This window comes from Rhinatrema bivittatum, chromosome 8 (genome assembly GCF_901001135.1).
Source record: "Rhinatrema bivittatum chromosome 8, aRhiBiv1.1, whole genome shotgun sequence".
NCBI lineage: Eukaryota > Metazoa > Chordata > Amphibia > Gymnophiona > Rhinatrematidae > Rhinatrema > Rhinatrema bivittatum.
This window is the reverse complement of record NC_042622.1, coordinates 185,394,497-185,410,893: the sequence shown is the minus strand read 5'-3', so window position 1 is coordinate 185,410,893 and position 16,397 is coordinate 185,394,497. Positions and strand designations below refer to the sequence as shown.

Here is a 16,397-nt window from a genome sequence, read left to right as displayed (position 1 = left end):
TTGGCATAGGTGTGATGTGATCGAAATGAGAATGTCCTGTTAAGATCCTGGCAGCTGAGATCTGCAACAATTGCAGTGACCTCAGGGAGCTAACACAGTAATGCAGAATCTAACCCTGAACAGCCACAAGCATCAAGAAACCTTGGTAGAGACAGTTGCAGAGAGGGAGGAGGGAGGAAGGATGAGCAGAGAAGTAGCTGCCAGAGTTTATTTGATTTGATTTACATTCCGCTTTTCAGGCACTCCAAAGTAGATTACATTCAGCTGCTATAAGTGCTGTGTGCTTGGTGACATTTCTGCTTTTTTTTTCTCATTACAGCTTCCAGACGTAGCAGGGCAGTGTTCCTCCGACAGCGATTGTAGGCAGGGACAATATATGCAGCAGGGTCAAGGTAAAGGGAAGACGAAATCTGTATTCTGATTACTGTTTCTCACTTGGAGTGTTTATTCATGATAAAGACTGTTAAAATTTAATAAATAAAAGTGCAATCAATTCAATGCAATGGAAAGAACATTTATCACACACACACACACACACAGAGAAATGTAGATTTCACTGTATGGTGAAATTTGTTTAATCCAGGATCTGCACCATAACGGTGCCACTTCTTTAAGGATGCGATTCATTTGTATTTCAGGTTAAATTCTTACTGAGGCTATCTGCACTAAGAAAAATAAAACCCCTCAGGCCTTGGTGTCATACTTTGTCACAAGTTGCATTCTTAGGCTTCCAGTCTATTCACAAGGAGAAATTGCAATATATGACTCTGTGAGTCAGGCTGAGAGATGATACATTCTAACTCTCTCCTCCCTGTTCCCTTTTATGGCCAAACCCTGTGGAATTTCAGACTTCTCATTCTCAAAGGAGCTAATTTTCAAAGGAGTTACACATTTAAAGTAGCATATATTGTAGCAATTTCCAAAAGCCCATGTAAAACCTTTTGCCAATTCAGCACTATAGAATGAATTTTCCAAGGAGTAACACATGCAAAAGTAGCAATTTTCAAAAGCCCATTTATTTTTCATAAAACCTCCACAGTGCTATGGAGTCCCATTTCCAGGCTGCAGGTGATCATATTTATCCATGTCTTTGGCTGTGCTGCCCTCTTCAGGTGCTAAGTTAAAGTTGCACTCATCTAATCAATAGTTGAGATGGGGAAAGGCTGAGAACCCAGTGTGGTGGTTCTCTTGGGATAATAACAACTGAACAGAATTTCACTGGCCAGAACACAGAGCATTAACCTCTATTAATCTCCCAGTGATACACCATTTTATCAGGACTGGTGCACCAGGTGTCCTAGATGAACTTTATAGCCATACCTGGGAACTCTCCAGATTTGGCCTGGAGACTCCGGAATTCTAAAAGAATTACCGGGTCTCCAGGCCAGTACCGGAAATCTCTGGGTGCTGCAGCAAAACCAATCTGCTTGGACCCGGAACGAAGAAAGGAACGTCAATGGTCTTGCGCAGCTCAAAAAGGAGGAACTCAACAGTGATTTCTTCCATCTCCAGACCTTTTTAACTCTTAACTTCGCTTCCTCGTGACACCACCTGCTCCTGCATAGTCTATTTCCTGTATCCAGCCACTTGCCTGCCCCATCCTGTTTGCCTTGGCCTATCGACATTGCGATTTCCTGCCCGTGCATCAAACAAGGATTAAGAAACAGGCAGCATCCACTTCTGCAACACAGGAGGAGAAGGAAGAGGCTGCTGCTGCTCCAGGAGGCAGGAGCCCAAGTTAGAGTCTGCTGTTGCTAGTGTGTTTTGAAAGGAGGGGGAGAGAGAATGAATGAGCATGTCTGTGAGAGTGTTGCGTCCGTTGGTCTTCGACGGCTTCGCCCCGCCTACCTCTCTCTACTTGCGGCTCCTCCCGCTCACCTTGGACTGATGGCCGCCGCGGTGTCTGCTTGCCGTCCTCTCCGGCATCCCCGGACCAGCTTTGGTGCTGCCTCCTGCCATTCTACTTCAAGGTACCTCTAGGACACACACTCGCATGCCTCCCTCATCTTTAACTCTACGTTAGCGCGAACCTCAGGGGCGTCCCCCTGTTCTGGCGTCATGACTTCCAGGTATATCCTCCTACAGTATTTGCTAGCTCGTTGAGTTAGCAACAGGATTCTTACGGATGGGATTCGCTCTCCGTTCCTAAGCTACTCTGCCACTCCAGCGCTATCTGGAACTCTTACTACCCTTCGGGGCCTCTAACGGGGTACCCACTCCTCGGGGGCCTCTTTGCTTCTTTCAGGTGCTATCAGGAAACCGGTACTCGCTCCTCGAGGGCCCATGTTCCCTGAGTCGCTGCCTGCAACCTCTACCCTTCTACTTGGAAGAACTAACCTACAGCTACCATCAGTGAGTACAGTAACCATCTCTATCCACAGTACTGCTTCACTGGAACCAGGTACTTGCTCCTCGAGGGCCTGCTCTCTGCTCTGGTGCCAGACCTCTCGTCTAGTGGAATCTCTATTACTGCTAAGTGAGTACAACGCTACCAAGTCTCTCTGCTCTAAGGGATCAGGTATTCGCTCCTCGAGGGCCTGCTCTCCCTGTCTCGGAGCTCTCCTATTTCAACATTGGGACTCTGAATGCTATTCTCAATTTGTGCTGGCAGAAGTGATATTCAGTAGCAAGTCCAGGAACGAGGGCCCTCGAGGAGCGAGTACCGATTCCAGACTGCAATCTGAAAAGCAAAGAGAAAGCGAGGCCCCCCTAGGAGCGGGTATCCCTGGTAAGTCCGAGGAGGCAGAGTAGCAAGGTATGCGGAGAACGAATCCCATCTGCCGATACCCGGAAGAAAGCCCATAATAGTCCTTGCTAACTCTAATTCATTAGCGATATCTGAGACCTTAAATATCTGTTGAGAATGACATCACCTCAGGGGGACGCCACTGAGGTTCGCGCCACTGCTGGTACTTAAGTCAGGGCCGCGCTGCGCGCGCGCCCTTAGGCTGCTGGGAAACATGGCGGTGTGCAGCGTCCAGCCGGTCCGGGGATGCCGAAGGAGAACGACAAGATGATGCCGCAGCAGCCAAACTTCCAACAGGGAAAGAGGGAGTCACCAAAGAGGTAAGGTGGGCATAGTGGAGACGTCGGGCAGTGACGGTCGCAACAGTACCCCCCTTCAAAGGGCAATTTCCTCTTCGGGTACCAGGCTTGGGTTTTGAAGGATGCGCGAGGTGGAACTGCTGAAGCATCCCTTTGTCCAGAATATTGGTCTGAGGCTCCCAAGAGTTTTCTTCGGGGCCGAAACCTTCCCACTTTAGAAGGTATTCAAAAGTATTGCCTCTCTTACGAACAACCAGGACCTCTTCAACTTTGAATTCTAAGTCATTTTCTGCATTGATGACAGGTGGAACTTGAGGTTTGGAAGAAAATTCGCTGAGTATGAGTGGTTTCATAAGTGAAACGTGGAAAGCGTTATGAATGTCAGCAGCAGTGGATTGAGCTGCTGGGACGTCACTGAGCTTCAGTGGAAGTGGCGGTGTTGGGGAACGTCCATAACCCACTTCAAATGATGATACAGTAGTGGATCTTTCAGCTTGATGAGCGGACTCCTTACGTCTTCCACTAGACGTCTGAGAATGAAGTTGCCTTCTGACCCTGAGTCCACCGGGGCAGGAGTCTGAACCATAACCGGTCCGTAAGTCAAAGAGACTGGAAGAGAAAGCGGAGGAGAGGGCGCAGTATGGCCTAAGAACAGTCCTCCTGCAGGACTTAGGCCCGTCCGTTTTCCGGACGAAAGGAGCATGTAGAGACATTATGGCCGGGCTGACCACAGTACATGCAAAGGCCGCACCTTTTCCGAAGTCTTCTTTCTTTGGAAGTTAAATGTCCATGACCAAGTTGCATTGGTTCCTCTTTATCAGCAGCAAGAATTACTGGAACCATCCAAGGTGCGGATATAGAACTAGCCTGTTTCAACCCAGGTGGCACCTTAGGCCAGAGTTCCTTCACCTTGTCCCGGAGCCGGTGATCAATCCGAGTAGCCAAGGCTACTAATTCGTCCAGTGAGTCAGGTGTTTCGCCAGCAGCCAGCTCGTCCTTTAAATGGGTATCCAGGCCTCTGCAAAAGAGTGTCTTGAGACATTTGGGGTCCCAGCAGAGTTCTGCCGCAAGAGTTTTGAACTCGATGGCAAATTCAGCCAATGATCAGCCAATTCAGCCAATGATCTGTTGGCACAGCTGCAATGTTTCTGTTAATTGTGAACCGATGTGAGGTTACTAAACAAATGTCGGTATATAAAAAAACTGCAAATAAATAAATACATAAATAAAATTCCACCAATGCAGAACCGGCTACAGCAGTTCAAGCAGGGTCATTGAAAACGGATTTAAACAAGTCCATAAATCCTTCTATGTCCTGCAAAATGGGGTCCTTGTGCTCCCACAAGGTAGATGCCCAAGTCAAGGCCCTACCATCCAGGTATGAAAGGATGTAGGTAGTCTTGGAAAGAGCCGTAGGGAATAAAGATGGCTGTAAGGCAAAGTGCATGCAGCACTGGTTTAAGCAGCCCCGGGCCTTCTGAATTTCACCGGAAAAACGGATTGGCGCTGCCAGTGGTACAGCAGTTTTTAAAGTTACCTCCTGTAACTGACCTTCATGGTTGGAAGCTGTGCCTTGAACCTTCTGTGTGTGTAGCTAATGAAATGCTGAAGTAAGTTTCTCCAAGGCGTCTTGCTGCTCCACAATGCACTGGGCCAGGCCCGGTATGGCCTGCAAGGCATTAAGTTGTGCCGGATCCATGGAGTTAGCAATCTGTTAGTGTTCGTGGTAGTTGTGGGTGGATCCTTGGGCCGGTGGCAGATGACCACGCCCCTGGGGGAAGATCCCGAGAGGGACCACCGGTCAGGCTCAGAGTATGGAGACAGACACACACTAGTTCTTTTATTAAACAGTATATGGAACCACCAGAGGTGGCAGTAGTGAGCTGGAAGTGCCTGGCTGGGCTGTAGTCCCTCGGATACTGGAACAGCGATCCTGGATAATTGAGCTGTAGAGAAACTGAATATAGTGAGTAGGCAGAGTATAGAGCAGTGATGGCCAACCTTTTGAGCTCAGTGTGTCAAAATTCATAAAAAAGCCGAGCATAACTCGGGTGGTGTGTCACTTCTAGAAAAATCCATAATTGTGATATTTGTAGCTCTAATTAATAACAAGTTATAATTTTAATATATGTACTGTATTTATTAATAAAGCAAAAACAAATAATTCTTTACCTTGCCTGCTTAGTGACTTTTTTGTTGCTGAATTTCGTCAGCTAAATCTTCAATTAAAACACTCTCTCCCCCTCCACGCCCCCCTCCCACACAAACTCTTACTCCCTGGATTTTCTCATACACACTCATGCTCTCACACTCACTGGCTCCCTCACATACACACAAACCCAGGCAGGCTCCCATTCATTTTCACACCACTCCCGCTCCATCCTCCAGGCAGGCACCAATTCATTGTCACACACACAGACCCCCAGGCAGGCACCTATGCATTCACACACATACACCCCCAGGCAGAGTCCCATTCATTCACATGCACACACTAAAGGCAGACCCCCCTCTCTTTTGCCAGCAACCTCGGAACCTCTCTCATTCCTCTGCTGCCACTGTCACTGCTGCCACATGACTATTGGGGATGTTACTATTCTTGCACATTCCCAAAGATTACATGTGCCAATCACTAAAAATATATATATATTTTTTAACCTTTGCTGTCTGATCTTAGTTTTCTAATTGATTGGTCACAGGCTTTTTTTTTCCACCTTCCCTTTCTTATTTTTTCCACCTTCCCTTTCTTATTTTTTATTTTTTTTTTGCCAATTCCTTTTATATTGTCTTTTTTTCTGTTTCTTTTCTCTCCATCTTCTTCCCTCAAACACACAGTCAGGTTCTCATTCTCACATGCATTTCTCTCTCTCTCACACACACACACACACACACACACACACACAGGCTCTCACTGGCACATGCTGTCTAACTCTCACACACACAGGCTCTCTCTCACTCCCACATGCTGTCTTGCTCAAGCACAGGCTCTCACTGTCACATGCTCTCTCTCACACACACACAGGCTCTCACTGGCACATGCTGTCTAACTCTCACACACACAGGCTCTCTCTCACTCCCACATGCTGTCTTGCTCAAGCACATGCAGTCTCTGCAAACATTCAGGTCCTCACTCTCACACACAATCTCTCAACTCATGTCATACACACGCGCGCACACACACAGACCCTCAGTCTCTCTCTCACCTCTGGGCCTCCTCTTCGCGGGTCGCGCAGGATGGGCTCTGCAGCGGCCCTGCTACCGGGCTTCTTCCTCTTCTCGGGCCGCTGCGATTTGAGATTCGCAGCTGCCCATAAGCGCAAGCGATGTTCCTCTTCTGCACGCTCTGATGCTTCTCCTCCTTCCTGCCCACGCGGCTCCGGCAACGTTTACTTCCGGGGCCGCACAGGCAGGAAGGAGGAGGAGCATCAGCGCGTTCAACACGATCTTTTTCTTTGGGCTGTGGTGAAGTGAGCCTCACCACGGCCCTGCCTATCGCTACGCCGCATGCGCCTCCCTGCGCCCTGGAGCATTGGGGGGGGCTGGAGGGATACTAAAAAACTAATTTTAAAGGGTTGGCGCAGCCGAAAAAAAAAAAAAGGCTCGGCACAGCCAATAAAAAAAAAAAAAATCGATAGTCCCGAAACGCTAGGCGTGTCAGCAAAAACGGCTCGGCGTGTCACCTCTGACACGCGTGTCATAGGTTAGCCATCACTGGTATAGAGAGTTCAGGAACAGAATCTTGATGGTAACACTCACAGAATAGTCTCTTAGAAGCAGCCCAGGAGCTAGAATGAAGTAGGCCCTCGAGGAGCAAGTTCCTGGTTCCAGGGAACGCTCTGAGAGAGCGATGGTAACTCACTGGTGTTGTAGTGTTGCGACCGTCGCTGCTCGATGTCCTCACTCCGCCCTCTTTACCTCTGTGGCGACTCCCTCCGGGTCTGATGGACGGCTGGCTGCCGCAGCGTCTCCATGCCGTCTCCCTCCGGCGTCCCCGGACCAGCCCCACATTGCAGATCATCCATGTTGCCTGAAGACCTAGGGCGCATGCACGCGGGCGCTCTGAAGTACCAGCAAGAGCGCGAACCACAGGGGCATCTCCCTGAGATGACGTCATCCGCTTCCAATATTTAAAGGTCTCTATTTCGCTAACAAACGGAGTTAGCAAGGAATGTCATCAGACTCGCTTCGGCTATCCAAGCTACTCTGCCTCCTCGGACTTACCAGAGGTGCCCACTCCTCAGGGGCCTCGCTCTTTTTCTTTACTTTCAGATTACAGATAGGAACCGGTACTCGCTCCTCGAGGGCCCATGTTCCTGGACACTCTGAAGATTCTCTACTGCCTGGAAGCTATTGCTGCTACAAACATTTGTGAGTTACCATCGCTCTCTCAGAGCTTTCCCTGGAACCAGGTTCTCGCTCCTCGAGGGCCTAAACCTTTCCAGCTCCTGAGCTTCCTTGAGACCTTATGTGAGTTTTGTCATCTAGTTCTGTTCATGAACTCTGCTTACTCTGCCTACTCACTTTCTACGGTTTCTCAACAGCTCAGCCATCCTGGATCGCTGTTCCAGTACCTGAGGGACTACAGCCCTGCCAGGCATATCAGCTCACTACTGCCACCTCTGGTGGTTTAAAAAACCTGTTTAATAAAAGAACTAATGTGTGTCTGTCTCCATACTCAAGCCTAGCCGGTGGTCCCTCTCGGGATATCCTCCCGGGGGTGTGGTTATCTGCCACCGACCCAGGGATCCACCCACAACTATATCAGATTCATTACAGATTGCTACTCCTTAGGAAGGCGATATCTGAGACACTACAAGATTGCTGACACCTCCTACTTTAGGAGCCAATAATAACAGATTGCTACTCCTAGCTTGTCAACTAAGCTCATTCATAACAGATTGCTACTCCGCAGTCTAACTAACAGCAGATTTCTAACAGATTGCTAACTCCAGTGGATCCGGCTTAAATATGGGATGTTAACTTCATGGATCCGGCACATCTCTCTGCCTTGCAGGCTATACCGGGCCTGGCCCAACGCATCTCAGAGCGGCAAGAAACTTTGGAGAAACTTACTGCAGCATTTCATCAGCTACACACACAGAAGATACAAGGCACAGCTTCTAACCAAGAAGGTCAGTTACAGGAGGTAACTTTAAAAGACTGCTGTACCACTGGCGGCTCTGATCCGCTTTTCTGGAGAAATCCAGAAGACCCGGGGCTTTCTGAACCAGTGCTGCATGCACTTCACCTTACAGCGAACTTTATTTCCCACGGCTCTTTCGAAGACCACCTGCATCCTGTCATACTTGGATGGAAGAGCTCTGTCATGGGCATCTACCTTGTGGGAACGCAAGGACCCTATTTTGCAGGACAAGGAAGGATTTATGGACTTGTTTAAATCCGTCTTTGATGACCCTGCTCATAATTCTGTTGTCGGTTTTGCTTTGGTGGACTTGAAGCAAGGCAACAGATCACTGGCTGAATTCGCCATAGAATTCAAGACTCTTGCAATGGAACTTCGCTGGGACCCGAAATGTCTTCTGCAGAGGCCTGGATACTCGCTTAAAGGACAAGCTGGCCATTCGCCAGACACCTGACTCGCTGGACGAATTAATAGCCTTGGCCACTTGGATTGATCACCGGCTCCGAGACAAGGTGAAGGACCTCTGGCCTAAGCTGTTACTTGGGTTGAAACAGGCTAGTACTACCACTGCACCTCGGATGGTTCCAGTAACTTCTGCTGCTGATAAAGATGAACCGAAGCAACTTGGTCATGGACACTTGACCTCGAAGGAGAGAAGATCTCGGAAGAAACGCGGTCTGTGCATGTACTGTGGTCAGCCCGGCTATGATGTCTCTACATGCCCCATTTGTCCGAGAAATGGATGGGCCTAAGTCCCGTGGGAGGACTGTTCTTGGGCCATACTGCATTTTCTCCTCCGCTCTCTCTTCCAGTCTCCGTGATCTGCGAACCGGCTATGGGTATGGGTATGGGAATGTGTCGCTACCTACGGACTACTCCCCCCAAGCTACTCTACCTCCTTGGACTTACCAGAGGTACCCGCTCCTCGGGGGCCTCGCTCTTTTTCTTTACTTTCAGATTACAGATAGGAACCGGTACTCGCTCCTCGAGGGCCCATGTTCCTGGACACTCTGAAGATTCGCTACTGCTTGGAAGCTATCGCTGCTACAAACAATTGTGAGTTACCATCGCTCTCTCAGAGCTTTCCCTAGAACCAGGTACTCACTCCTCGAGGGCCTAAACCTTTCCAGCTCCTGAGCTTCCTTGAGACCTTATGTGAGTTTTGTCATCTACTTCTGTTCATGAACTCTGCCTACTCACTTTCTACAGTTTCTCAACAGCTCAGCCATCCTGGATCGCTGTTCCAGTACCTGAGGGAATACAGCCTTGCCGGGCATATCAGCTCACTACTGCCACCTCTGATGGTTTCAAAAACCTGTTTAATAAAAGAACTAATGTGTGTCTGTCTCCATACTCAAGCCTAGCCGGTGGTCCCTCTCGGGATATCCTCCCGGGGGCGTGGTCATCTGCCACCGACCCAGGGATCCACCCACAACTATATCAGATTCATTACAGATTGCTACTCCTTAGCAGGACGATATCTGAGACACTACAAGATTGCTGACTTCTCCTTCTTTAGGAGCCAATAATAACAGATTGCTACTCCTAGCTTGTCAACTAAGCTCATTTATAACAGATTGCTACTCCGCAGTCTAACTAACAGGAGATTTCTAACATGTAGGCAGCGTTGACTTCCTGGCAGAAGTGATATTCAGTAGCAAGTCCGGGAACGAGGGCCCTCGAGGAGCAAGTACCGATTCCAGACTGCAATCTGAAAAGCAAAGAGAAAGCGAGGCCCCTGAGGAGCGGGTACCCCTGGTAAGTCTGAGGAGGCAGAGTAGCAAGGTATGCGGAGAGCGAATCCCATCCACCGATACCTGGAGGAAAGCCCGTGGTAGTCCTTGCTAACTCGATTCGTTAGCGATATCTGAGACCTTAAATATCCGCGCCACTGCTGGTACTTGAGTCGGGGCCGCACCGCACGCATGCCCTTAGGCTGCTGGGAAACATGGCGGTGTGCAGCGTCCAGCTGGTCCGGGACGCCGGAGGAGAAACGCAAGATGATGGCGCAGCAGCCAAACTTCCAACAGGCAAAGAGGGAGTCGCCAAAGAGGTAAGGTGGGTGTAGTGGAGATGTTGGGCAGCGACGGTCGCAACACTCTACAACCACTACTCACTACTGCCACTTCTGGTGGTTACTGAAACCTGTTTAAATAAAGATTCAGTTCTGTGTTTGTGTGTCCAGAGTCTAGCCTGACACCATGGTCCCTCATGGGAGTGCCCCCGTGTGCATGGTCAGCTGCCACAGTGTCCAAGGATCCATCCAAACACCATTAACCATAACAGAGAGTGAGTGTGTATTTGAGTAGGAAGAAGAGATCTGAGAGTATATATAGGTGAGTAGGAGAGAGCTGAGTGCAAGTGAGCATGGGTGTGAAAGTGAGTGGGCATGTGTGTATGGAAGAGGGAGAGACATGAGTGAGTGAGTGAGTGTATGTGTGTTGGTGGGAGAATGGCAGAAGTAAAGGTGTAAATGGCCATGTGAGAATGTGAGAGAATGAGCAGTGAAAGTAAGTGTGAACATGTAAGAGTGTTTATAAGAGTAAATTTGTGAGCATCTGGTCCCACTGTGCAGTTGCCCTCCCCCCCTCCCCCTGCTAATCTATGGTAATCTCAGAGTGACTGGAAGTCAAATGTTCCCAGGTATGGTCAAAGCCTTGTGCCTTGCTGCCCCCACCCTCCCACACACATTAAAAAAATTATGCATTTATAACAACAGATTCTACACGGAAAGAACATTCAAAGTGTAGTCTTTTGAGGTAAAAATATCACTTAAAACATGTATATTCTATTTGCACTCACTGCTGTGCTTCCAACCAGAAAACCCTGCAAAAGTGTAAAAAAAAAAAAAAAGACACTTAGATCCAATAAGGTTGTAGGCCTGTTGCAACCTGTGATAAATGAGTAAACTGAATTACAATTATAATATAGTAAACTCCCATATTAAAACAGCACTAACTGCTAGTACTCAAACAGTGACAACTCTATCTATGAAAAGGAAACACTACAAATATTACACCAGTACACCTCCTATTAAAAAACAAATAAGCTAGGCTGCTAAAGATTCCTATACAGAAACTACATGCGAGCAGAATACCTCACCATGGTCACACATGTAGAAGTAAATTAACAGGATTATAAGGGGGAGTTCATTCTGACAATAGGTGTTCTCAGTTGTATTTATCTCCCAAAGACACCCATTCCTGAATAAAGCAGAGCAAACATGCCACATTGTATGAGCATAAGTCAGGTAAACCATCCATGTGTTTATCATTACACAACATTGAAAAGCTGTTGTGAGCTTTTTTCCCCTGCCAGATAAAGAAGAAATGAGTTAATGTAGATATTGAATATCAGACTTTTTAATTCAGAGAGGCAACAGCTGCATACTATACAAGAGTTTTGGGAGTAGGATCATTTAATCAGTGCACAGCAGCCCAATAGTGAGAGTGGTAAAGACCTCCAGTGAGTCAGTGTGACTTTAATAGTCTCCCAAATAGTAACAAAGTTTAAAGTGTAGAACTCAGTCATTGAATCCCCAGGTAATACAAATTGGTGCCAGCCCACATCAATGGAAAATCCCCATTGCAAGTATTTGTAAGAAGGCAGTCACTGGGAACTCTTGTGATTTAGTGCAATTAATTTTAAGCCCTGAGAATGCTCCAAATGAGTCTATGGTATGCATGATAGGCACAAGAATAGTTTTTGGATTGCCCCCCAAAAAGCAACTTGTCAGCAAATAAACTCATTTTGAGCATTTTCCTCCCCACCTGGATCCCCACAAAAATAGATGTGGATCTCAGTTTAATAGCTAGAGGTTCCAGGGTTAGTATATGTAGTAATAGGGATAAGAGACACCCCTGTCTAATGCCTCAGTTCAACCTAAATGAATTAGATAATGAATCATTGATCCAAAGTTGTGCCCGATGAGGATCATGATATAATATTGGGTATGTCTTTCTTGCTTATGTTTGATTATTCTATTTCTGAAGGACCCAAAATAGGTATGGCCACTCAACTCTGTTGAAGGTCTTAACAATATCCCACTCCTGTTATTAGATTTGTTCAAGAAATAGATAGCAAACACAGCTTTAAGTAGATTTGAAGAAGAGATCCTCCCTTTAATAAATTCAGATTGGTCTGGTAATTTTAAACACTGTTATACCCCATTTAGTCTCATTGCCAAAATACCCTCTAGTAATTTAAGAACATAAGAACATAAGAACATAAGAACATGCCATACTGGGTCAGACCACGGGTCCATCAAGCCCAGCATCCTGTTTCCAACAGTGGCCAATCCAGGCCATAAGAACCTGGCAAGTACCCAAAAACTAAGTCTTTTAAGATCTTGATCTATATGATTCTGGATACTGGGTATCTTTACCTTGTTTGGGAATCAGTACCACAGTAGCAAGATCATGTCCGGCTTCACACATGCCAGTTGCTTGGACTGCGTGAAATAATTGCTTCAGTGGGGTGAAAAATAACCATACTGTGATAAAGGACATCGCTGTCCTTAAACAGACCCATGTCAGGCTGCATGGGCATGTTAAGGAGCTGACTATACATTCATTTTTTGTCCTCTAAGATAAGTATCTACTTTTGGATTTACAAAAATTGTTAGGTATGAAGATGGTTTTGATTTATACATTAAGCTATGGACTATTTTAATTCAAAGAAAACCTTAAAAAATATATTATGTTGGAACTCACAGTGACCCATGATTATATGTAAGGCAGAGAGTGAACATTTATAAAAGCATTTTGTCCATGATGCCTAATATGATGGGCACAATTGATTAAGCATTGGGAATCACTGGAGGAATAGGAATATAGTATCTCTGCCATTTCTCCATGAAGGGAAGCTAAAGCAAGAATTTCACATTCATGCTCATGCACACCAACCATACCCCCAACTTTAACCCTCCCATACCTCCTTAACCCCCCCCCCCCCCCCCACAAATATTTTCCCCGTCTTCACCTCTGCCAAGGTACTCAGGAACTGTTTGTTATGCTTGTGTTCACGGCAAGCAGCTTCACTCACCCAGACGCTGCCAGTCCGACTCTGCCACTCTTCGCGGCAGGGAAACGTCGCTCCTATCTTGCCTCAAGGTGCACGCCAGGCTATGTAGGCCCTGCAGCAGGAAACCTCCTTCACTGTGCTCCTCAATGATATCACACAGCCGGGTATTTAAACCCCGACCATGCAACACAGCGTTACCTCAGCAAGGTCGCTTAATTCCTTGTCCTCGGTTTGGATCCAGCCTTTAGTACTGCTCAAGCCTTTAGTCTGCCTCGGACTTCAGCTCCTTTTCAAGTCTTCAGCCTGCTTCAGTCTTTGCCTACTTTGCTTCAAGTCTTCTGCCACAGCCTTGCCTCTATCAAACCTTCAGTTTCCACCATAGCCTGCTGGACTCCGTCATAGCCTGACCCGTGCTAAGATTTGCTCATCCGCCATCAGAGCAAACCTTAGGGTCTGCCCATGAGCTTGTGCCAAGTGCATCATGGCAAGAGAGGCTCACACTCACATCGTTTGCAACACTGTTGCATCTTGATGTGACAACACTTGATAAAGAAGGCCTATCCATGGTCCTCTTAACTTCATTTTGTTCCTGGTGCCATGAATGGGAGCTCTGGGATTAGCCAGGCCAAATAGAATCTGTTTAACTCAATTTATGAAAATTCCATGGCACAATAATCTCATCATTTAAACTCTAGAACTTGACCAATACAATGTAATACTACAGTCAAGATAATGATTTTCATAAACAGCTCTTTTGTGATAAACAAATGGTTTCCATTTTTGTAAGAAAATCTCAGGCATACAGGAAATTGGAGCATGAACTAAATGTCTTTCTGATAAAGCCAAGAAAAGTAAGGTGTCATGTTCCATTATGCAGCAACCACACGAGCAAGGTAGTCAGGGAATAGCAGTAATTAGTTCTCTTCATACAGCAACTCCTTGCAGTAGACATTCAATATTTTCATTTTGTCAAATTTAATAACTTAAAAGTGAATTTTAAAAGCCTGGCATATGTATTAATTAAGGGATGCGAGAAGAAGTTGAGCTTATGCGCGTCTACCGTATTTTAAAAAGTGCCTATATAAATGCTGCGGCACGCATATCTCAAAAATTTCCAAAAAGGGACCTGGTCATGGTCTGGGTGGGGCATGAGTGTTTCGGGGCCTGTCCAGGAGATGCATGCATAAATACTTATGCACTTCAGTGCATGCCAAGATCTCCTGCTGTATAATTTTACTTCTGCTATGAATGACGTGCAAGTCATAAAATAAAAGAATCGGGCCATTTCTGAGAGGTTTAAAGGTTCTGGGGTAACTGGGGGGAGTGTAGGCTAACAAACCTGGGTGGGGGGCTTAGAGGACCTAGCTGTTAACTGGGCAAACTGGTGGATGAACTGGTAAACTGGGAATGGCATAGGCGCATTCCCCTTTTAAAATACCCCAACATATGCGGTAGAAGTGGGATTTGCACACCCATGCGTGCACATGTGCACAGCCAGGCTATTTTATAACATGCATGCATATATGCATACAAGTTACAAAATAGGCCGATACATGCACGCAAATGTGCACCTGCATGCCGTTTTGAAAGTTACCATCCCTATTATCACTTGCCTTGGTTTGTTCTCTGAAGGCACTAGAGACCCAAGCCGATGAGCGCATTCAACAATCATATGTGGGTTTTGAATATCAATCATTAGTGCTTCTCGCAATCCTGTTTCACACCAAAGAAGCAAAGCCTTGCTTTGCAGCGTTTCAGGGAGTCACAGAATCCCTAAGTTGTTCCTCTGTCTGCAGTTCTCAAGATTGTCCAGCTTGTCTTTTTGAGCTGCATCACCTCTGCATCTAATAACTCCAGCTGGTTCTCGTGTCGCTCAACTTTTTGTTCCACTTCTGCAAGAATAATGTGCTTAATTTCCTCTGTTGTATAGTTCATTTGTGGAGGTCTGTATTTTCTGCAGCTTCTCATTGATGGCAGCCAACAATGCTTTAGTTAATTCTCTAAGAAGGGCATCTGATATTCCCTCCGTAATAAGGCCTAAATCTGGTGCCATTTTGTCTTCAGCTGATGAGTTTTTGCCTATTCCCACTCTTTTTGTTCTAGTTCACATTTTCTGCAATTTCTTTTATAACAAAATTATCAATGAAGGGAGTGCGAATATATGGGAGTTCAAAAAGATAAATGGAGCTAATCAATGCAAAAGAAGAAGGTAGGATGGCTACAGATCCCCACAGGAGCTCAGACTAGTGACATCCGCTCAGCTACATGTCATCGCCGGAAGTCGGTGCCTAAGTGTCTTTTAAAACAGCAAGTTATGAATGAAATAGGGCAGATTGTGAATAGTGGTAGTTTATTTTATTGATAAAGCTTCACAACAAATACATTCCTTTGATTATTGTAGAGAACATCTAGGATATAGTAATGCAGACTTTCTTACATATTTTCAGATTTGGGTTTCCATTCACAAGGCCTTACATAATATTGATTTCCATTTTCTCAGGTTTATACACTTCTACATAACTGTAAAGATTACATAATTTTTAAAGTTTTAGGTGAGGTGTGCCAGAAAGATGTGCACTAACCTTAAGATGAGGAGAATCTGAGGGATACATTCTATCTTCATTCTGTTTTTTACCTAATTATAATGTTAATTTTTAGCCTCTATTTAGTATTTATCTTCTAATTGAATTATTGTAATTTATTTTTGAATATTTTATGATGTACTTTTATTTCCTTTTACTGTTTGGATTTTAGATGTATCTGTTGTGTAGGGGGTGTTTAGTGTGCCCTTGGGCCTCAGCCCGACCCCAGATAGATCCAGGACCGAACCGAGAGTTGGCGACGTGTCCCAGGATGGCAGAGGCACGGTCTTACCCTCTGCTAGACCTGCAAGCTCCCAGCACCAACAACAAAATGATGTTGGTAAGAGAACGGTCCTCCGACCGTTCCGAGCCCTTTCGGACCTGCCGCTTGGATCGGCATGGAGCAGCAGGCCGGCCTGAGGATGAGGGCAGATGGAAGCCTTGACACGAAGACATGACACCAAGGTTGATGCTACGGCATCACCGATGAGGGTTGATGCGAAGACATGACACCAGGGCTGTTGAAGACATGACACCAAGGCTGATGCAATGGCATCACGGACGAGACGAGGAACTTGACAATGTCCAGACAAGACGAGAAGCTGGGC

The 16,397-nt window shown here is 46.4% G+C and overlaps 1 protein-coding gene across 3 annotated transcripts in view; it reads left to right on the top strand.

Annotated features, from left to right (window-relative positions):
* The window catches only part of P2RX1 (purinergic receptor P2X 1), a 99,924-nt gene that overhangs the window by 32,213 nt on the left and 51,314 nt on the right, over positions 1-16,397 (top strand). For all 3 annotated transcript variants that reach the window (XM_029612058.1, XM_029612059.1, XM_029612057.1), the window contains exon 4: positions 320-392. In XM_029612058.1, coding sequence (XP_029467918.1) covers positions 320-392 — 73 coding nt within the window. The remainder of the gene's footprint in view (positions 1-319; positions 393-16,397) is intronic.